At 39.0% G+C, this 23,622-nt stretch overlaps 3 protein-coding genes across 4 annotated transcripts in view; all 3 read right to left on the minus strand.

Annotated features, from left to right (window-relative positions):
• Positions 1-23,622, minus strand: part of LOC116169370 (transient receptor potential-gamma protein) — a 433,246-nt gene that overhangs the window by 265,782 nt on the left and 143,842 nt on the right. The window lies entirely within an intron of this gene.
• LOC116169376 (sphingomyelin phosphodiesterase 1-like) lies at positions 8,996-11,145 on the minus strand. Its single transcript, XM_031485458.1, has 6 exons — positions 11,059-11,145; positions 10,315-11,006; positions 10,086-10,261; positions 9,484-10,033; positions 9,239-9,429; positions 8,996-9,186 (listed from the first exon to the last, which is right to left on the minus strand). The coding sequence occupies exons 1-6, from the start codon at positions 11,117-11,119 to the stop codon at positions 9,015-9,017; spliced, it is 1,842 nt and encodes a 613-aa protein (XP_031341318.1). The 5' UTR covers positions 11,120-11,145; the 3' UTR covers positions 8,996-9,014.
• On the minus strand, positions 16,591-21,130 carry LOC116169377 (sphingomyelin phosphodiesterase-like). Its single transcript, XM_031485460.1, has 7 exons — positions 18,720-21,130; positions 17,974-18,668; positions 17,747-17,922; positions 17,329-17,697; positions 17,096-17,276; positions 16,854-17,044; positions 16,591-16,801 (listed from the first exon to the last, which is right to left on the minus strand). The coding sequence occupies exons 1-7, from the start codon at positions 18,778-18,780 to the stop codon at positions 16,636-16,638; spliced, it is 1,839 nt and encodes a 612-aa protein (XP_031341320.1). The 5' UTR covers positions 18,781-21,130; the 3' UTR covers positions 16,591-16,635.

The raw sequence follows: 23,622 nt of genomic DNA on the forward strand, positions 1-23,622 counted from the left end.
TTTCTTTTTTTTACTCGCGATCAAGACGATTTTTGGAAAAAGTAAACCGACAGTTTTTTAGATAAGTTAATTCTAAACATGACCCCAAAAAATGAAATCATATTTTTTGTAAATAAAGTCTGTATCTTGGCGGGCGGTAAATCAACAATTTCAGTGTAACAAGTGGCGCCGCTGCTCACTGTCGGCGGAAACTAACTAAGGACCAAGACAGGAGTTGACAAAGCAAAAATACCATCTTGTCTCTTGCAACTATAATCGTCTATATACTATAATGTAAAAAAGTTGCGCTTGGGTAAAGAAGACTCTTAAGTTGGCAATAGCGTGTCATGGAGACCGCATGTAAATAAAGTAGTTATTCACCTCAACAGTCTTTGAATTACGATACCCACGTGTTACACCTTAAAATATCCACCCAGCGTGTGAGAAGATACAAAACTGGCGACGATGATGGGATAAGGAAGTGCGTTTTGTGACAATTTACTGTTTACTTGTGTTTCCAGAATTCGCGAGTAACTAAAACGATGGCTTCCCTGGGTAGCATCGAACATTTTTCAATAAGTGATCCTAAACAATGGGAATCTTATGTGGAAAGAATGGAATTCTTTTTCACGGCAAATGGGATTGCGGATGAAAGTAAGAAACGCGCGACATAGCTAGCCATACACGATCGTTCATTCTTGTCATTCTTTCCTCGTACATTCTTTCTTTTCGAAATCTTAAAGGATTATAAAACTGTTCTCAACCACTAACACAAAACTTTTACTGTCATCTTTACTGTCGGTTTTTCCTGTGAGACTGTCCTCTCCATTTTCGTGGGGAAAATAAGATGTTCGTTGCCCACTAACGCAAAATGCGTTTAATCGCGTCTTTTCCAGTAAAAGTATGTCTTACAAGAATGCGCGTTGGTTAGTGGGCTAAATAATCATTTTTCACGACACTTTCCATGTAGGCTCGTCATCTTCATTTATACCAACGGATTATTATTCTGTCTTGAAAAGTCTAGTTGTAGTTAGCTTGGCGCCGTAACCTTATCTAGTGATATTTGCAGGGTTATTTTGTCATGGAAGATGGAACATAGCAGGTAGTGGTGCCTTTGCCATAGTAGTTTGTGATATTTTGTTCAAAAGAATTAAAAATGTTTCAAAATCCACACGTGGGTGTTGCTGCGTACCGCAACTGTAAACGATAAGTAACGGGCAGCTATCAATTAGCGAAAACCCGAAGTCTCTAGGTGGCCCATGGGCCGAGACCTCGAAGGAACAGTTGGGAACACGTGAACCACATAACTTTAAGAATTATCTAAACATCTTTATCTTTTATCCCCCATAAAGCTGGATGGGACCTGTACACTTCATTGCACTGTTTTAAAATGCCTTTTTGAGCGATTTTTGTTAGCGCATTTTCCAACGAAGTTGGGTACGCTATTGCAGGCACTTTCTCTGTCCGTCTGCCCGTCCGCATATAGTAAAAATCAGATGTGCGCATGCGCAGACTGCGCAATGCCAACTTTCTTATTTATGGAGATATTTCTTTGAAATGTTAACCATCTAGTAAAGAAAAACATAGCGCACATAGCTATTGCCTTTTGGAAAGTACTGATCAATGCATGGAAAATGCGCTGAATTACTCGCCTTAGGGCGTTTTTGCTTGTTTAACTTCTGTCTTCATGAAATTCAGTTTCCTGTGTTTCGTTTTCGTCTGCCATACCTCAGCCTCACACTTCAAACGATGTCAACTCGCTTCTCACGCACTTCCACCCTTGCGCCGTATGACTTCGAACACGAAATGAATAAATCCCATCAGCGGAAAGAACGACGAGACGTTGAAAATGACGGGAAATAATCGAGCCCACTAACGAACGCGCTGTTTTGCTGATTTGTAACGCTGAGATTTATCCGAAAGGAATAAATGCAAGGATTATTATAATCTCATTTCCCACTAACTCGCATTCTTTCCGTCGGTATTATCCTTTCCCGCAGGAATGAACGCTCGTGTATGGCTAGCTTTTGAGCCTATGCGGCCCAGAAACGTACGAAATTCTTAGGTCATTGGTCGCGCCGGCGAAAGTCGCTGATAAAACGTACGAGGAAATTATAAAGGAATTAGGTACACATTTCTCTCCGAAGACATCGGAGATTGTTTACCGCTTCAAATTCTACAGACGGGATCAACAAAATGGGGAGACATTCTATAAAGTGCACATTGCAAATGACAGCGACACTTACACGGAGGAGCCGGAAATTTCTCCGGACCCGAATTGCGTTAATAGTGATTACGTTTTTTCAATAAATAACGTAACGCCTGACAAATTTTCCGGTAAATATTTAACAGCCGTTTCAGTCAACGGGATACAGACAAAAATGGAAGTGGATTCGGGCGCTGGCTATTCGATTATAGGCCGATCGTTGTTCCAAAAAATCTCGAACGGGAATCACCTGAAATTGAAGAAGAGTCATGTTATCTTAAGAGACTACCAAAACAACCCGATACCAACAGTGGGAGAATGTTTGGTGGAGGTGCGTCGAGGTTCACGGAGGTCAACCCTTCCGCTAATCATCACCGAAGGAAACCGCCCGAGTCTTTTAGGCAGAAACTGGTTCCAAGAGCTGGGTCTAACTGTTTCCGGGGTAAGTCACGTTGACGGTACTCCTAATTACGCACGCGAATATCCTGAGGTATTTTGCGGGAATTTGGGCGCATACCGGGGGCCTCCAGTAAGTTTTTCGGTAGACGCGTCTGTGAAGCCGATTCTATTGCGAGCTCGTAAGGTTCCTTTCGCTCTAAAGGACAAAATAGAGAGGGAACTGGACAAACTGATAAGTCAAGGCGTGCTAGAACCAATCTCATATCCAAGGTGGGGCACTCCTATCGTTACCGTTTGCAAGGGCAATGGGGAGGTGCGAATTTGCGGGGATTACAGGTCCACCCTTAACCGCGCATTACGTCCTGAACCGTACCCGGTGCCGTCGGTACAAGGAATTTTATCCGCGCTCGCTGGCGGGAAAGTGTTCGCTAAATTGGATTTAGCCTAGGCTTACCTACAGTTGTGTGCCGATCGCGAGGCTGCGGAAGCACAGACAATAATAACGCATAAGGGGGCTTTTACATGCAATCGTTTGCAATTCGGAATTTCCGTCGCGCCTCAGATATTCCAAAAATTCATGGACATGAGACTGGAGGGTATCTCGGGAGTGTTACCGTACTACGACGACATACTAGTCGTGGGAAGTTCCGATGACGATTTAGACACTAAAGTGCGCACGGTACTGTCGAAATTTCGTGAAGACGGGCTACAATTGCGCCGGGAAAAATGTATTTTTCGTACAAAATCCATTGAATTCCTCGGGTTTAGAATAAGCGAAGACGGTATTCGCCCAACGAAAGATAAAATCGCGGCAATAGTAAACGCGCCTCCTCCAACTAATGTGACAGAATTACAAGCATTTTTGGGGTTGGTCAATTTTTATCACGTGTTCCAAGATGGAGATGCAGTTTTCGCAAGGTCATTCACACCAGGATCAAAATGGCTGCCAGCACAACTCGTGAGTACTACGGGAGCCGTAAGTTACCGTGTACAAACACCAGATGGGCAAACATTACGCCGCCATTCCGACCAAATTAGGGCTCGGGTAGAAGAACCGACCGAAAGTTTGGGAGCACTGAGTGATCCCGAAATTCCACCGACAACACCAGAAGCTGCCAACTGCAGCGAACCGCAGCAGCAGGACAACGGGAATAGCCAAGTCGTGGAGATCAAGAAGCCACCAGAAAGATCGAGGCGGGTTCCAAAATACTTGGAAGATTTCGTGCCGTAGTTTCAATCCGGGGTCTTTGAATTACGATACCCACGTGTTACACCTTAAAATATCCACCCAGCGTGTGAGAAGATACAAAAAAGCCCTAGTGTAAATTACTTTAGATATTATAGTCATAATATTTACTAAGTGGAGGACAACAAGCAACCAAGCCCGACTTACTGTATGGCATTATGCGTGTTTTATTGTGTTACTAGCTTCAGTACATCTAAATCTGTGGCAACTACTGCCGGTATTGGAAATGCCATACCACTTCATTTATAAGTCACAGTTTTTGAAAACTGGACGTAAAAGCCTAAAATAAAATACCGTTCATAAACGACAATCAGAGAACACACTGAGTGCTTGAAAATCGCCGATCTCCAAATGGTAAAAAACATTCCGCGTGTCGTGAATAATTAATTTTGCGCTAAAATTGACGGCTCTAACCTAAACCAAAACAATTCTTTTTGTTTTACATCTTTTGTAATGGACGTCACTGAAATAACTCCGGATATGGTTACTTCCCCCTCTTCACTACTTATGTTGTCTTCATTGATAAACTTATGGTTATATCCAACAGCAGTTGGACGCCTAATGTAAATGCTGTTACCACCCCAATTTTGCTTTTTTGTCATTTGCATTACCGCTGGGAGGAGTAAGACTCTAGTGCCAACAATACAGATCCTGCTCCGGAAGCACCCCCCCAAATTCGTTTTCTGCGGGTGCAAAAAAAAGGATGTGGTCCACCATATGACTGTAGAAAGGCGGGTTTAAAATGCTCCATCATTTGCATGTACTGCAACGGGGAGTGAAAATATATCACCGAAGTTACGATTGACGAGGAAACCGAAGATGAAGAGGAAGAGGAAACCGAAGATGAAGAGGAAGAGGAGGACACTGAAGAGGGTGCCGAAGAGAACAGTATCGAAGAGGACGCTGACATTCAACCAATCCGAAAAATTGACATTGATCAACCGAGCCGTTCCAAAACATCCAAACGATTAAAGATATTTTAAAAGGAGAGTGGGCGTTTTTGTCATTTCAGGAAATATGTTGTTGCCTTTTTTTTGGTGTTGACAGGTGATAGTGACTAAAGAGCTCCCTTGAAAATTAGCACATAATCATGCGATACCAACAATTACCTGAATTATGAATACAACAAATTTGTGGATATTGGTTCCAAAAGAGACTTGTTGGATAATTTCAAAGGCATTAACTATAACCACGTTTCTTAATACCAGAATCAGAATTAAACCCGAATAAGTATGGTTGTGAAATTAAAACTTGCGTGATGAGAATAACGTCAATTTCACTCAGAAATGAGAAGATTTCAGTTTTTAATCAGATTAGAGAACACGGACCGTGTTAATTTGCGGAGATTTGATACCTACATCGCCCCCCCCCCTCTCCCCCAATTTTTCATTTACGACCTACGCCTCCAACATTCTCTAACTCCTTCCCTAGGTTTTTGATGCTTCGCCCTTTCCGATTATGACAAAAGTTCTTACTCTAAGATGTGCACCTCTCAATGGGGGCTCAAATAAATATTCTAATCTCAACGGAATTTTGGTTTATGCGAGGGTTCTTTAATGTGAAAATAACAAATCCAGGATAAGTATTTGAAAATTCGAAAAATTTACGAAATTTGCTATCTAATCTTACGACTTTTACAGTCAATGTTGTCGGAAAGATTATTAACCAAAAGTTATTCGCATTTTGCATTATTTGCATGCCAAAGATGTTTTACTGGCAATCTGTTTACGACCTTTCCTGCAACCTGATCTTTTACTTGCTACACTTACTAAAGCACGCAAATTGTTTAATTGCTAGCGTTGTTTTCAAAATTCCACCAAGGAGCAGGGACGATTTAAATACAAATCAAGTTACTGTAGTCCATTTATCCAAGGAAACTGACTGCATAGGAGGGTGGTAGATTTCCAAACAACCAGGAGAAAAATTCCAAGGTTCAACATCGACCGAACCAAGTTACACAAACTCCCGCGTAATCAAGAGACTTCATTCATAAGGTAAACGACAATATTCCTTTATACGAATTAAATCCAACGGCGTACGCATTTTAAAACTCGTGGTCATTTTGTGTGAGAATTAATGACAATTTATTTAAGACGCTCGAATTTATCCCGGGGACTGAAGTGCTAAAAAATTATTTCCAAAATTAGAATTGTTTAGGTAGGTTTTTTTTAGGTTCAACGTAATAGTTGTAATTATTTGCTTTACCTGTTTGTTTAGTTAAAATAAATGTATTCAAATTAATGTAGTCTTTTTCCAATCGTAAATATTGCAAACACTAATCTTTACACACAGTAACAAAGAGATTCTAAAATTCAAACGCACCCCGAATTATGAAAATTGCGTAATTCCTCCAGGCATATTAGAATTAGAGTATCAATTTCGGTTGTAATTTCTTGAAATTAACCAAGCACCTGAGAAGATCAAAATTGAATTAATTATTCTTTATTACTTACCCATTTATTTACCTGAGCTAGCTGGAAGTATAAAGGTATAAATTAAGCTCCCAAGTACTTCACACTGACATCGACATCGAGAAACGAAGGATAAGGAGGATATAGGCGAATCATCGATAATTTGTAACCGTCCGTTATACCCTTTCAAATAAGCCCCATATCGCCCAAATCGATTCAGTCGTGTAGAAAGTACGTGTGACGGACGGACAGGCGGACGACAAAGTACAGCGATTTTTCACTTTGTCGAAAATACGCTAATGAGTTGTATACATGCATAATCTTTATTGTTGCACAAATAGACATTGATAAATCATACCGGAAGATTCAGTTGGGTTAATATTCAAGTTCGTGCTTTACGAAGATTACAGTAGTCGTCAAAGGTCATAATATTTATATCTGAATCAGCTTGCTTCACTTCCGCTGAATGTCAAGTAAATTTGTGTCATACGCATAGAAATGATGATTGCAAGAAATGAAGCGGTTTTTTATTTGGGATGTATATAAATTAAATAGAAAGGGTGATAAAAGAAGTTGATCATATATACTTCGGTGAGTTAAAATGGTTTGGCAGTTCAATATTGGTTTTCTTCAGATTACCAACGAGTTTCCAAAAGGATTTCTGACTATTTTCGCTATTAGAAAAAAATAAGCTTTTTTTCTCCTTTTTACTGCATAAATGACACTGTTCCGTAATTGTTTATAGAACGACCAGTACGAAGGGGATTTACTTTTTCTAGATCTAATTAGCGCTTTATTCCTGGTGGCAATCATATTACCCGCATTGTTAGCCAGGGTGCATACTTTTTACGTGTTTGTTCGAGAACATTCTAGAAGGAATGTTGTTTGCTATAATATAGCATATATTATAAGCAAACTGAATTGTGTTTCGAGTCAGTTCCAACATCAACGCGTTCTTGTTATGTTATAAATTGTGAGTAATACATTTTAATTACTGTTATAAATTAATCATTTTAAGAGTGTTGTAAATTTATTGTTAATTAATTGTAAATAAATAAACGACGGAATTAAATGTACGTTACACTGGTGTCAGGTGTGGGGTTACTATTTTTTAAGTTACCAATTGGTGAAAGTCTATGTCAGTTGTGACCAGATCTACGTCTGCTTCTGCAATTGACGCAAGAAATAAAAGCCGGTCAACAAGTCACGGAAGCTAACTTGGAAGCTGGTAAAGCGGAAATGAAATCTGATTAACAGGCCATGTAAGCCGAAGTAATAATAATAGTAATAATAATAATTCAACACACACAATTCAACCGAAGCGCAAAAATCTAAGCAGCACTACTAGCTCACAAAATACTGTAATATCTCCACCAAAAACCCAAGCAACCTTACAAATACAACCTCAAGAACAAAGAAACACCATAAATACAAGTAAGGCAACATGCACCACAAAGATAGGTCCACCCAATAAAATTACATGTCCTAGCACAGTTAAAAAACACAAAACTCCTTCTTCACAGAAACACACCACGTTATCACAACCCACTCGTATTCAACCCAAACGCAAAGCCAAAGAAACACTTACACAATAAACTCCATGTAATAAAATTGCAGGAATTATTATAATGATTTTTTTTTGTTTTGTTTTGTTTTCCTCTTTCCTGATAGGGTTGGCTATTGTGCCTATCAATAGCTATGTTGGTAAGTATGAATGACATACTATCTCTAGATTTCCAATGTGAGTGTGTGAATTTTTATTTTATTTATTTATTTTTTTTTTTTAGGACCCTACATAACTTCCCCAGACACAGACACAGACACCAATCGTTACTTGATTTTAATCCGTGCGATTAGTTAACCAGGCTAGACCTGAGTTCTCACAAGATACACCGACAATAATAATAATAATACTCTTGATTCCGTCGACTTGTTACAGTATGGAATGCGTCTAACATCTAGTAGGCACTATCAGGGGCGTTTCACCATTACTTTTTTTGCCATCGCGTTGGGCCGCGACATATGCCAAACAATGTGGTGATTTTGTGGATGGGGGGGGGGGCACTTTGGTCTGCATCTTAAACAACTCGTATTGCGGGGCCTTCTAAAAGCTTTTATCCGACCCTCACTTAGGATAAGTATTTCAAGTATCTCTCTAAATCTTTTGAATAATTTAACTGTTATTGTATTATAGGTCTAGATTGCCTTCTTGAATATTCATGTAACGGTACTATGGACACCCTTTGCAACAAATTATTGTAACCCAGTGATAGAACTTATACGTTCGTCGTAATGCCCTTGATGTCGTTTAATTCAGTACCTGAACCGCCTGCTGAAAATGCATGATTGGTTTTTTTTTTGGAAAAATATCTTTATTCCGCAAAGAGAGCTCCATGACCAATTAAAACTGGAACAGCTTTTACAGAAATTCCAATTTTGTTAATATTTTGGATGAATGTTGCATGTTTCTAAAGACACCCCCTATGGTATCGTCTGTACGAAATCAGTTGATATAACGAATGGGCTTCAGCATTTTCGACAAACCTTATTGCCTTACAATGACGGAGACGACGGTAGGACGAAGTTTCTAATAATACTGATTTTGAACGAATATATTCGCAATTTGTCCACTACTGAATACTTCAAGGACTATGATGCCTCGGACTATAAGAGATTCTTTGGCGGATGGAAATAGGGAAATTATTTTAATTCTTTATCTGTACAACAGATGTATTTTAATGAGTATTACGTGACTATAGAATATAAAAACTGCTTAAAAAAATAGAGATAACGTCTGGTTCCGATTAGCATTGTACATTTCCGTAAACATTTCGCATTGCTTCCTATTGCTGTTGGTAAATGTGACCATGTAGCAAATATTCTTCAGTTCACATTCGCTATCACATCCTATCGCCCTGAAAGGATCGGCATCGCGTGTCTTAAATCTAAAGGAAAATCATTAAAATTGGTATTACATTTTAGACTGTCTGAATTAACCTGAAGTAGGATTGGGTAAGCTCTGGGTCTTTGGTCATCCTCTCTACTAAGTTGGCCACCTCTTTTGGTGATATATCGGTAACGCCATACGATTCCTTAAAACTGTACAGCTTTTTCCACTGAGGACGAGTTTGGGGGTCCATGTTGGCTTCGGTTAAGTTGTAAGACCACGACTCATAGTCGACGACGTGCTGCAAGAAGATTATGTGAGCAATTCTGCGCAAAAAAAGGAGGATAATGTTTACATGTGTGTTTGAATCCACTTCGTACACCTTGTAATTTGGATTTAAATTGGACCAGGGTGTGAGACTTCCCCCGTTAAACGCGACGTTTATTGGCTCCGGTGTCTCTTCTTGCGTGTAAAGTATCACGATGTCATCATCGTGTGAATGACCGTTGAATTCGGCAGAAATAATATGGGAGAACCTGTACATGATTTTAGCAAACTCGTTACCCCAGTTATGCATTGACGACCCGTCGCCAGATGAAACATGCGAAAGTATGTGGACTAGTTCGCCATTTTTTTCCGCCTCTGCTAACGTGTCGACTAACCATTGCAGTTGACCGAAAGGATCCTTGTCTTCGTGAAACAGCCAGAAGTTGTGGGTATAGCAAACGTTACTATTTAATGCGATCACTCTAAAGCCCGGTTTGTGAAGAACGGTGTAGTATCCTCCTCTTAAAATGGTTTCCTCCGTTTCCTTTGGTAGCCATCTTAGCCATTCCTCTGCGGATACCTCAAACACCCACTGGGTGCTTAACCAATGGTTATGTTCAACAACGTGCGAGGAAAACCTGAAACCATTACAATTAGCCGGATAATGGGACGGTAGTGTTGATAGCGTACATATTGACAGGGTGCGGTTCGTGGTTTCCCAAAACAGGATAAACCTTTACGTTTCCAAAGGTTTCGTTTAACTTTTTGTAAACGGTTCGAATGGTCTCCTTGTTGTGTTCAACGCTGACTTTCCATATCTTGTGGTCGATTATGTCGCCCGTAAAATAAACCAGATCTAGGTCTTGCTACGGATAAATTCATTAATACTGTCTATTTAAAGTGGTTCCGTCATGCTTACATGTTCTGATGTCACGTGGTCTAAGGCATCTACCAACGAATGCCATGGTAAATCACAGCCACGATAGTCTCCCCAATAGCCCGCCTGATCCTCTGATCGAAGAGCTATGCTACCCGACTGACAGCAAAGTGGCTCAATACAATTTGCTCCTGATCCAACCTCATAGTTTGGATCGTAGTGCAGGTCGGTCAGGTGTAGTAATTTGTATGAATCTGAATTACCCTTTTGAAGTACATGAGTGCTGTTCGCTAGTCGAGGGGGAATATTAACGGTCCAATCTACTCGATCTGGGTCTATACAATTAAAATCTTGCAGAATAATGGAACACACTCTTTTGGAGGTTATGTTCTTCGTATTGTCGAGCATGTATCCGAATGTACGCAAGTTCAAATCTAGAAATCCACTGCACACATGAGGTGGCTCCATGAAAACGTTCTTGCAGAAAAACTCAATAACGTCCCCAATCGTTTCAATTGGAGTACCCTCCTTTCGAGCTGTTATGACAACATCCACACCTATATTGCACGCTCCACAAACAATATCGCTCATCAAATCCTTTTCCTTTCTGGTGTAGCTGGTGCGGAATAATCGTGGAAATTTGATTCCCGATACGGCACTGCGCAATTGGGCCGACTCGTTTCCCGTGCGTACATATTCTTCCAGGCCTTTGTAAAGGTTGTACTGCCAATTGTCTTAAAAAATCGTTATAAGTATTACGGAATACCAATACCCTACAAATCTTACTTGCTGATGTTAGCGCACAACACCCAATGATCGTCAAAATGTGTACCAATTTGAGATACATTTCGTGGCGATGCAATTAGAAAGTGGTACCACTTAATTGAGGTGTCTTTATATACCATCGCTAATCTCAAGTGGTCCATCTCATAAATTCTACTTGACAATGCAATATTTCGAGGGTGCCCAGCCCATAATCCCTCATCGAGATTAGGTACTAAATAAGAACACATTTGCTAGGACCATCAAGACATTCTGATGGTGCATAAATTAGAAACCATGACCTGTTGTTGCACTTGGCATCTGTATTTGCGTAACAATTATTACCTTTATCAGTTTATCTCTTATCAACGTTCACCTCGAACTTGCCCAAATGAGTGCACATCGAATTGCCACATTCACGTTACAATGAAGTTGACAACCAAGTTTCTGAGAGAAGCTACTGGGAATTAAAAGCAAGCTGTGAAATTGAGCCATCGTACTCTTTTATGGTCGATATTTAAAATAGAATCAACAAAGTAAAAAATAGATAAAATTCCGAAGGGCTCTTTGCATAAGTATCATTTAGAAGGAACTATGTAAAATAGTGACGCTATCAATATTTATCTTATATTATACTAATTAGTATATAAAAATAACAAGGAGTTTCTTTACGGGAAATTGTATATATTGAATTGCTTGCTTTAATTTAACATCGGTCTTAGCCGGCGATTAGTGAATCAAGATACTGTAACTAATTTGCCGTTTGTAGCCGTTCTCGTAGAGATATTTTAATTACCTTTGCAGCATCCAAAAGCTCACTTCGATTTGAAGAAGAGAAAAAATTAATATTGTATGATTTCAGCTCCGTTAATTAGATATTTTTGCATTACTATAATATTTCAGTTTCCCTATGTTAATTTAAGACTAAGAATCGAAGCTGGCAAGTTCGCTCGTTTACAGGTGCATAATCTTGATAGTCTGACTTAATTCCAGGATTTCGGGACACGGTCGGTTTTAATTGAACTACGGAATTTCGGAATTTCAGCCCGGCCATTTAGTTGAATATTTGGTGTCTAAAATTTTATTTCGTCTTTGAACACAAAAGGAAAAGGTGTTGTCGGGTCACACGGCCCACTGGGTGAGCATTTGTAGGGTAGTGGCCGTAGACTGAGTAACGGAAGGTAGGTCGTTCTCAAGAGACCTACTCCAAGGCCTGTGTTCTGATATTCTTTAAAAGCTATAAGTGACCCTGGCGTCTGGATAGGCGTTCCCCTGTCGGGCTCCATGGTGGATGGATAGCTACGGACGAAAGTCCATTCTTCTGGCATGGAGATCGATTAAATTCATCAACCAGAGCGAGCTTCCCAGGATACCCCTAAACCTATGTTACAGTAGTTCACCAAGCCTCAACAACAATCTAAACCACGGAGTGCATCTCCGGCGCTGAACAAAAGAGGAGAAAGGAGACCAGGCTGGCACAAAAGAATCAAACTGCGCCAACGGTAACATCCAAACCATCCACCTCCCGTGACCCAACTCTGATTCAGAGGCAGACTCCTAAGCTAACTACGGTAGGCGGAGAGAAAAAAAGGCAGAGGGTGGATGGCTCAACACCGACTTAACCACCGACGAAGAAAGTCAGACCAGCTCCAGCAGCTCCAATCAAAGGCAGTAAGGTAATTTTTTCCTTATCAAAACCCCAGACACCTGGACTAGTAGTAGTTAATAGCTTATGGCATTACTTGGTTTTTATCAAATTTGGTGTATCGTAATTACCTACTTATGAGCCATATTTACAGTAACTAACGGTGGTATTAGGTGTGAAAAAAACAGAAAATGTTTATTTAGAAACAAATTTGATCATTAAATCGCTGCTATTGTTCAAAATAATTTTTAGGAACCTATGTTTGTGAACGGTTTCCCGTATTGAACTCCCTGTGACTTGTTGATAGGTGTGGCCTTACAAAACTGAATATCCCTAAGGGTCTTGCGTACTTGAAGTAAAGTGCACAAGACCCTTAAGGAATATTTAGTTTGTAAGGAGTTAGTTACTTAAATAATTATTATTAATTATTCCTACTTGAGATATAATCGTCTATATAAAGTGGTTATAAACAACGATTACAGTTATCAGCTCAAGGTAACAGAACAAAATCACTGAGGATTAATCTTGCTACACACGATAAGTAAGATAAATTTAATCACTCTAAAGTAGCTTCTTTTCTGTTAATTTTACAAACCGCACTACCCACCGCATAACTATAAATTATGACCGTGTGTGTTTAAAAGGTAGCATCTTGTGAATGATAGAAACTACACAATACTCCGTGAATGCAAATAAAATCAATGTTCGGAGTAAAGCTAAAAATGTTGCTCACCAATAGAATAAGTGAACTGATTTAATAAAGGAAAATTATTAGATGAGTGGCTATTTGCATGTGTAAAACCCCTTAAAAGTAAAATTTCGAAGATTAATATACCTAGGTATAATAGTCATGTACCCACTTAAACTAATACCTGAGAAACAAATATTTTTATTATTATATTGATTGAAATTAGGTGTAGTAAACAAAATGGATGATGAGAACATTTTTTTATATTTTATCTGGATTAATGATATTAGGTGTAACAATGATGGTCATATAGTTTGCAACTCACTGTTGTTATACGAAGTGCAAAACTAATTCAAATGGGTTTGAGATAATGAAATCAGCTTTTGAAAATACTAACGCTAAAGAATCATCATAACCACGAGAGCTTTGTCCAAATAATGGGTCTCATAAATAAAAATGAAGCAAAAGCAGATCTCTCGCAAAAAGGTGTTCTTCTTTGATAAATAATGATGTAGTTTTGCCCCGAATTATATAAATGCTCCGTTAGTTAGACCGTTTGCTAGTTCAGATAGGAGTAATATGATGTTTGGATTTGAATATAAAAGGAATTGTTTGAAGTAGTAATAGAATTCCGGTCTAACGGAAGCATAAACAGTGCTATGAGCTCTGACAAAGTTTGATCTTCACCACAAATCCATTTTTGTAAAGCTTTATACATAAATGGATTTTTTGTGAACGTCAAACTCAAGCTTTCTAAATTCTCAAAAAGCGTCTGGCCAACGCAACGCACCCATTCTGGATTGTCTTCATTTTGAACGACCATTCGTGTTAAACACCACATGTACGTTATTTAGTTCTCCGATCCATGGTCCAAAGCTGTCATGGGATATGCTGCCAAGTTGGCTTCGAAATATTCCGGTCCGTACGTGGTATACAAAGTCGAGTCTCCGTCCTGTTTTATCCGTCCTATTCAGCTTCATTTGTAAAAAAATTGTTTCCATTATCGGTGTGTTAGTTGAATTTTTTCTGCTCAAAAGAGTTGCACTCGTTTTTTTTCCGAAGAAAGGGGGTGGTGTAACGAAGCACTCTGTTTCAAACAAATTGTATTTAAAACTAGGATAGAATCGGACAAGGGCCCTCGTTCGCACACAAATAAGCAGAGTATACCTGACCCAAGAATTCCAATCCACAAGGGGTATAAGTGCATAATTTTGGAAACTTCAGACGGGCTATTCGAGTGAGCCTAATCATCAGTAGTTAATTAACAGTGCTGCTGCCGATATGTTGTTTAACAATAATCCGTCATCAGAAGAAACAAGCAGTAAAAAACGACCCCCCCCCCACATTACACAAAATCTCAATGATGTCGGTCGGTCTGTCGGTCTGTCTGCCTATACTCTCAATTCCAGGTAAAATGCTGCACCGATTGGAATAAGATTTGGTACACATAATTATACTCAGTCATAAAAGAAAGAACTGAAAAGCATTATGGTAGAATCGCGCATGTGCAAATGTGCCAAACTCTAATTTCGGATTAAACGTCTGAACCAATTATAACCAAATTTGGTACACTTATTCTTAGGATTTGGTATTGTTGGAAGCGCGCTTAAATAGCACCAGTCCCAAATTTTTATGATAACAGGGGCCCGTGTAATTAACTAAAGAAGTTTTAATTTTTGAACGTTATCATAAGAGTACGCTGGCCGGCTGGAAAACCGATTTTCACTTGCATTTTGGGACCCTATACAAGGAAACAGTAGACGAGATCTTTTACATTTTTGGCTTTTTCACGCGTGCATTTTAGGACGATTTAGTTTATACTTCTCGACTCCGCACCGTTCAAGTTCAAGGTAGACTTTATATTACCACTCGCACGTTAGTAAGGGAGGTATTGCATTGCAGTAAAAAGCGACACCCAACCCCCCAACTTCTTTTACGTTTTAGAGTACCAGGAATCAGAATTACACAAAATCTTAATGATGTCGGTCGGTCTGTCGGTCTGTCTGCCTGTACTCTCAATTCCGGATAAAATTCTGAACCGAACATATTCTCAGTCATAAAAGGAAATGCTTCTGGGCCGAATCGCGCATGCGCAAATGTGTCAAACTCCCATTTCCGGTTAAACGTCTGAACCGATTAAACCAAATTTGCTACGAATGGACTGTCGAAGGAGAAGGGCTGCTGGAACGTCTAGACGAGGTATATCTACTGGCAATGTGAAAATGTAAGGGTGAATATATCTCGAAAACGAAGTTTCGGAAGAGAGTACTCGTAAAGGGCAAGATGGAACATCTGGACGAGACCGAGACAGGTCTACTGGTAACGTCAAAGCTTTCAGTGCAAATATCTGCATAACGGAGTGTCGACGTACTCTCAAAGGGCCGTTGGAACGTCTCGACGAGACATATCTACTGCACTGGAACTACGCTACTGCGCGTTTCAGGTCATCATCTTAGTCCCTTGAGGCATTTTTTTAGATGTCTTTTAGATGCGGTTTGTGATAGTGGCTTGAACATGGGGAGCCTTGTGGACCCTGCAATTGTAGTACAGTTTTTGGTCGCTATGAGTTAGGTCGTATTCCTTTGAAGGCCTTCATGCCTCCATATAAACCTCACCATCAATCGTGGGCCCTATCACCATGTATTCATAAGGTGAAACGCTCTCACAGTGCCAAAAAATGGTCGTTATCAATTTTCCAGACGAAGGTTTTTATTTTTTAGAGTCGGCCCACTGCATTGATTTCTGTTTTGTAAACAATAAAACAACCACTTTTGATACTTTTTTTAAGTCCAAATATTCGTGTATAATCTTAAATAATGTACTTTCAAATACCCTCAGCTTCTTTTGTAGGACTGGGAATTTCATTCGCCAATCAGGAAGTAATATGTCCATGTGATAAAAGCAGTGAAATATTAATTACACTAATCTTACAAGAGTAGTCTTGACTTAATTTGTTTAGGAAACCCATTTGCAATGTGTTTGTTTCCATATGAAGATTGCTAAAAAAAATGTATTTCGCACCGTATACAGATGGGCGAAGGTTGACCTTATGTGGGATCTTGTACATAGGTGGATAATTGTCAATATTTCAGTAAAGGCAGATTGATGTATACATCTGTTTACCAACAAGGGGGCTATTTATAGTTTTTCGGGTTCAAAGTTTGCTTCGAAATTATTTATGTTATTTAAAACAAATTGAAGTATTTATTTCAAGAGATATATTCACAAATTCAGTTGATACAACTTACTACTGTGTCTTTAAAATACATTATGTCGGTTTCGGTTTTGGTCTATTAGAGTTGTACATATCCGTAAATGTTTGGCACTGAAAATTTTTGCCATGCACAAAGGTGACCATGTAACAAATATTTTCAATTTCGCAGTCACTATCGCACCCCAGGGCCAATGAGGAATCCGCCTCACGACTTTGGAATCTAAACTCACGAAATAGAAATAGGCAAAGAAACTCTCGCGTGGGAAACTAACCTGAAATAGGATTCGGTAAGCTTAGGATCCTTAGTCATCCTCTCTACCAGCTTTGCAACGTCGTTTGGTGTTACACTGGAAAGACCGAATGATTCCTTAAAACTATAAAGCTTCTTCCATTGGGGAGAGATCTGGGGATCAGCATTTGCTTCTGTCAAATTATATGACCACGTATCGAAATCGAGCACGTTCTACGTAGAGACTATTTTAGAATTACACTAAAGGGGTGAGATCGTCATTACCTGTGTGTTTGAGTCAACTTCGTATACTTTGTAATTTGGATTTAAATCTGAATAGGGCGTAAGACTTCCTCCATTAAACGCAATATTAACCGGTTCGGGTTTCTTGTCTTGCGTAAATAGGATTACAGTGTCATCATTGTGGGTATGACCATTAAATTGAGCTGATATGATGTGTGAAAACCTGTAAAGTAAGGGATAGTTTGCCGTACGATATATATGACAGTGAAAAATACCTGTAGATGATTTTAGTATATTCTTCAGCCCAGTTGTGTAAGCAGGTCGCGTCGCCAGTGGCTACGTGCGACAGTATATGAACTCGCTCCCCTAGTTTTTCGGCTTTTGCTAGTGTATCGGCCAACCATTGTAGCTGCCCGAAGGGATCCTCGTCATCGTGGAATAACCAAAAGTTCATAGTATAGCAAACGTTGCTGTTTAACGCAATTATTCTGAATCCAGGTCTGTGTAGGACAGTGTAGTACCCTCCTTTTAGAATTGTTTGTTTGGTTTCCTTTGGTAGCCACCTACTCCACTCCTCAGCCACAAGCTCAAATATCCACCGCGTACTTAGAGAATGATTGTTATCAACAAATTTCGATGAAAACCTGAGAATTGAAACAATTAGAAAAATAACGAAACCTAAAAATCACGTACATGTTAACAGGATGCGGTTCATGGTTCCCTAAAATTGGATAAATTTTCAAGTTTCCAAAGGTTTCCTTTAGTTGCTTGAACACCTTGCTGATTGCCTCTGTGTTCTCCTTTATATTAGTTTTCCATACCTTATGGTTAATTATATCGCCAGTAAAGTATATTAAATCCACATCTCCCTGAAAATAATGCTCATATAGTCAACTGCAAACAATATAGCTTGCACTTACATGTTGATCAACTACATGATCTAAAACGTCAACAACCGAATGCCATGGTAAATCACAACCGCGATAGTCCCCCCAGTAACCTGCTTTGTCCTCAGATCTCAATCCTGGGCTATGCACCTGGCAGCATAACGGTTCTACGCAAACTGCATTTGATCCGATCTTATAATCGGGATCATAATGCATGTCAGTCAGCTGTAAAATCTTGTACGACTTTCCCGGCTTCGGATCTTGTACTTGCGGGGCATTATTTCTTAAGCGAGGCGGAATTTTTATTGTCCAATCTGTACGGTTGCTGTCTTTGCAGTTGAAATTTTGAAGAAGGATGGAACACACTCTCTCGGAAGTTAAATCTGGTTTATTATCGATGATATACCCCAAAATGTCTCTGTTAAGTTCTACAACTCCCTTGCATACTTCGGCTGATTCTATTATAATACTCTTGCAGATAAACTCTATTATATCTCCCAATGTTTCCACTGAAGCTCCTGCTCGCCGAGCTGTTATAACTATTCCCAAACCAATGTCACATGCCGGACACACAATGCTTTCCATCATGTCTCTCTGTTTCCGGACATATGACTTGCGGAATAACTGTGGAAACGCAATTTCTCTCGCAGTGAGGCGCAATTGGTCTGACTCCTCTCCAGTGCGAACATAGTGTTGTAGACCTCTGTACAGATTGTACTTCCAATCACCTTCAACGTCCAGATTAGTATCATCGCGGTTTAACAGATTAAAAAACTTACTTATCGTTGTTGGCGTAGAAAATTGAACTAGCGCAAAAATTAGCACCAATCTGAGATACATCTTGTCGAAAAACCACAACTAACTTCGTATAAGTGGGCATCCTTTATATACGTATGTAATCGCGGATAGTTTATCTCGAGTGGTCGACTTGAAGTAACTTGCATGTATTTCTTGGTATCTTATTTTGCTTTGTTGAAAACTGCGATAATTGGATGGGTTTAATTTATTTCTGCGAAGAGATTCGATAGTTTTTGCTTGGTGTATCCGATTTTTGCACTGACAAGATTCATTCATTGAACTGTTATAGTTATCTAAAGGGTGTAAGCTTATCGCAGAAATTTCTCGCAGCTCTTATCACGATCGTATTGTTTCTCTGATAGCGACGATGCACAAAGGGAGTACTTATCTTTGCTGACAGAAGTAGAAAAGGACACGAATGGAATCACTAATCCGGTTTTTCGCTCTCACACGGACTTGCTGTTACACAATTGGCTCTGATGCAACGTCATTTCGCGATTCATGACACTGACTTCCCATGACGTGGTTGGCGGTTGCACTACTCCACTAGAATCTTTCCCTATCAGATAGATACCTCTCGTAGAACCTTGACTTACTACATTCTAATCGCACCCATTTCACCCAACGGAAATTTCTGACCTAACGCAATTAAAATTAAGCTGCTTTTTCATATTTTTATGAACGCCCCTAGAAATCGAATTTAATTTAATTTGTTCAGTTTAGAAGAATGTGCGACGGCCACCCAGTATCTCCCAGAGGGTTTGGGATACCTAATCTGATCTCAATCTGATTTTTTTTCGGGCAATAAGTGTCGGGTGTTCGGGCGCCTTTTAAGCTTTTTATTAATCGATTGAGATTTTGGCTACGGAATATCGTACACCTTTCGCGTTTTCGGCATTATATTCGTACTACCGTGTTATTGCGACATCGTAAATACACAAAGAACAGATTGCTAAGGCTAACCATATACTCTTCATAGGTAACACAAGTATACTATTTAGGCCCTCTATTGAACTGCAGTATAAACATGTTCAGTAAAATTATGTACAGGATGTATGCATTAGATGTCACTGCACAAAATTAAATCGTTCAAGTTTTCACAATTCGAATTCCTTATTATTTTGTATAACGAATTTACGATAAACAATTTTCAAATTTAAAAGAATTGCTATCGTTTTCCTGCTTACTTAAATTCTATGGAATATTGTTCTCATAGTGGTTTCCGGAGGTTTTAGACTCTGTCGGAGATATAGAGCGTAATTCCATCTTAGTAGGGTTTTTGTTGCAAAGACAGCTGACCTGACCGTGCAAGGAGGGGGTTAGTAGTCATGTAACGAAGCCTTGAGTTTCATACCCGAAGTTGTGACCGCACCGTATATTTGTGAAGTCGACCAACTTTGCTGAACACCCGGTATCCAGAGGCCTTATAAGTCGGCCGCTTCGTTACTACGTAGTTTCTGAATTTACACATTTGCTCTAGAAGACGAGGCGTGTTTTCATTTTGTGTAATTATTAGTTCTGCCGCCGATAACGCATCTAAGTTAAGTATTAAATTTATCAGTTTTTCGATCGCTCCGGTAGGAATATTTAAATTGTTTTTACATCTAGTTTCTCTCTTATTAAGTTTAGGTCCGTTAATTACCGATTAATCGATTTTAGTTTTCTAATGATATACGAAAATCCAAGATTGAAACTGGCAAGGTCGTGCAGCTTGAGCAAGCGCAATAACCGATTGCGCCGTTTGACCTTACATTCCTAGGAACAAAAAGACCTTGCTTTATTTCAGAAGAAACGCGGTTAAAAAACTTGAAGTCTGACATTGGTCCCATATTTTTCCGATATTGGGGAGTTTGGAATTTAAGAAATGTAATGGAATTCTTTGCAAGTCCATGGAATTTTTTAAAATTCAATAAATTTATTTTGCAGTTTTGGAAGTCTGTTAAAAATCTGATGGATTTTTTTTTGGAATTCTTTTACACTTGAAATTTGAAATTTTGCTTGCTTGCAATCTATAAACCTTGGAAGTAAACGCCCGAAAGAACTTCATCCAGAGGGCAACAGACAAATTCGTAGAAGAAAAGGTATCCGACGGAAAGGTCCATCTTACAGTCCTATCATTTCACAATTATTTTATGAGCCAGGAAGGCCAATAAGTTTCTCACACGAAATTGAGCGAGTGTTGGTGCTGCAGTGGAAGAAGAGAATTGAAATGTCTGCACAGTACGCTCATAAAATCTCGAGGGAAAGAATGGTTTTCCACCGAACCGTCAAATTCCAAGTTATTCTTGCGCCAGAAATCTACTGATGTCACGTTCCTTGAAAGCTACTGATCTGCGAAGTCAAACATGCGCTTAAGTCTAATGATGGTACAGCAGAGACTTTTTTAACTTGTTTTCATTTAACGTTACTTTAGTTTCAAGACAGAAATGCTCCCAGTGAATAGATATTGAGATATATAGAATTTTGCTGTACCTATGTTATTAAATTTGATTTTTAATTAAGGTTAATTCAAAAGACCGTGGCCACAAAAAAATCAATCTATTTAAGTAACAAATCCCAAGGAAGGTTGTAAAAAATTAAGTAGGGGCATTTTTAAATGCATTAAGAGAGGGAAAATTGTAGTGTAGTAAAGTGATAAATATTCCTTTAGAAATACCTTTACTTGTGCAATTCCGCACGCATATGATCAATCGGGTATGATCGGAATTCTTAGAGGCTGCGATTTTCTGATACTTTCATGGAAGTAATCCTTCAAATGTTTCCAATATTTTAATTTCTATTGAAATATTGCTATTGGAATATTTCTGTTCGCAGTTCTCATAGGGACACCGATTTTAAGCAGATCAAGTACAATTATTAGGCATATCTGAGATTGTCAGTGATAATTTGGAATGGGAATTGATAAGGTACCTACTTTCTTTACTCTTTAGATATCTTCAAATAAGAGGAAAATTACATGACGCACCTAATCAAGCCGATAAAAGAATGCGTTAAGTGGATATGACTCTACGCCGGAAGGCAATTCCTACCTTCCTACCCTTCAAGTGGAATCTCTTCAATTCGGACCCTTTTGATATTTTTGGTAATGAATTCTGAAATGCAAATTTTTTTATCTACACTTACCACTAATTTCCTGGTAATGTTTTTACCTACTCGTATGTAAAAAGTACATCGAGAGTAGATCCTAAAATAAAATGATAGATATTAAATTAAGTATCTTCGTTACTTTATCATTTGATAAGTAAACTGAGCCTTGGAGTTATCGTTGCTACTCCGCAGCAACAATGAATCGCAGTTTAAAATATGGCGCCGGGAGTGAGTGTAACTTTAAACAAATTTGAAATTATCATGTTTAATCAGCATTTCAACAAGGCACCAGATTGAAAGATTTCCGCAGACCCACTTCCTTAATAAGCAAAACACCTATGTATTTAAAGGCGCTTTGGGCAGTCGAAAGAAATGTATTTTAATATAATACGAGTAGTACTGATATTTAGTATTTATGACTTCATTTTCCACAAAATAGTATAGCGAAAAACCATTGTAATCGCACAAATGAACCACTTGGTTATTATCTTCAAACATATGTATGCATATCTATAGTGTTCAACGCACAATGAACAATGCATAACAAAAAAAGGCAACAACCCCTGGTGTACTGATTTATAATTTATTGGGAACAGTTGACTTAACATGCACGTCTTGCAGCCTCGCCTTGGTAACAGAGTTTGAAGCGTTTTCCAAGAGGTTTTTTTTTGCGAGAACGTGTAAGCGAGAACTTCAGGCTGACAGTACGCTCACTCTGTGTTCAGTCGATCTATTAATTCCTGACTGAGTGGATCCATACCGTGAGACACAATTGATTAGATGAGTGGGAATACGTGGATGAACGGGATCCGTGAAATCACAGATTCTCCAAATCTGAGCGGATTATGCCCGTGAATTTACAATTGACAATTCAACTCATGTATAAAAAATCGCATAAGCCGCAGTGTAATTGTCACTTTGACAGCGGCAAAAGTTACCTGCAACTTTTCCAGCGACAAATGCACTAGTGGTTTTTTCACTTATTCATTTTGGAACAATTCTCGCATTATCCTTTCCCATATGATTAGCTTGACGTCTGTCAATAATTGACTAGTTTGGTGAATTTCTTGTTCGTTAAATTGTCCTGCCGAATTACACTCGAGGTTTGTATTTAAACCGAGTAAATTTGGGTTGCTGCAATTCAAATCTGTTTCCTTTTAGCAATTGAACTCGAAAAACTGTCAACCTAAAAATGCTCCACCTTCGGTGTCGCATTTTTATTAGTTGATAGTTTTTCTCGTCTAATTGCTAGGCAACAGATTTTCAGTACCTTAACAACCCAAATTTACTCGGTTAAATACAAACCTCTTGTGCAATTATAAGTGAGAATTATCTCTAGCGAAGTTTTCAGTGACTCATCAAATTCCAGGCGGGGATTACCTTAAAGAAGAAATTAAATCACGGGATCTTGATTGAACCACGCACCAGGAATGGGCAGAGCGAGAGGACATTTTAAATGGATTGGAACAAATATATTTTCCTTCAAGAGTTGTTCCTTTGACGCAGCTGTCAGATGGAGCACCGTAAGATCGACTATTCAGGCGTCATCAGCTGAATTCCACTAGTAAAATTTCGGAATTTCTCAAGTATCTCCGGTTTTGCATCATCTTCACATGAGAGAACCTACATTTACTATCATTCAGAGTCCCACTTCGTCTTCTCCTTAATCTTCTCAAAGTCATCAAGCGGCGGTGGATGTGTCACCCACCAAAGTTCCATCATCCAAGTCCCAAATTATCGTTACGTCGTTAAACTAATCAAATAAGAAAAAAGTGTTGAATGAATCAGAGCCAAAAG

Source organism: Photinus pyralis, unplaced genomic scaffold (genome assembly GCF_008802855.1).
Source record: "Photinus pyralis isolate 1611_PpyrPB1 unplaced genomic scaffold, Ppyr1.3 Ppyr1.4_LG4, whole genome shotgun sequence".
Classification (NCBI taxonomy): Eukaryota; Metazoa; Arthropoda; class Insecta; order Coleoptera; family Lampyridae; genus Photinus; species Photinus pyralis.

Excerpts from the sequence above, each read along its gene's own strand:
- LOC116169377 (XM_031485460.1), bottom strand. The coding sequence starts at position 18,780 with ATGTATCTCAGATTGGTGCTAATTTTTGCGCTAGTTCAATTTTCTACG. Across the intron at positions 17,698-17,746 it reads GAACCGCATCCTGTTAACAT|GTTTTCATCGAAATTTGTTG; the intron begins GTACGTGATTTT and ends TTCAATTCTCAG. Across the intron at positions 17,277-17,328 it reads TATACTAAAATCATCTACAG|GTTTTCACACATCATATCAG; the intron begins GTATTTTTCACT and ends CTTACTTTACAG.
- LOC116169376 (XM_031485458.1), bottom strand. The coding sequence starts at position 11,119 with ATGTATCTCAAATTGGTACACATTTTGACGATCATTGGGTGTTGTGCG. Across the intron at positions 10,034-10,085 it reads GAACCGCACCCTGTCAATAT|GTTTTCCTCGCACGTTGTTG; the intron begins GTACGCTATCAA and ends TAATGGTTTCAG. Across the intron at positions 9,430-9,483 it reads AAGTGGATTCAAACACACAT|CACGTCGTCGACTATGAGTC; the intron begins GTAAACATTATC and ends ATCTTCTTGCAG.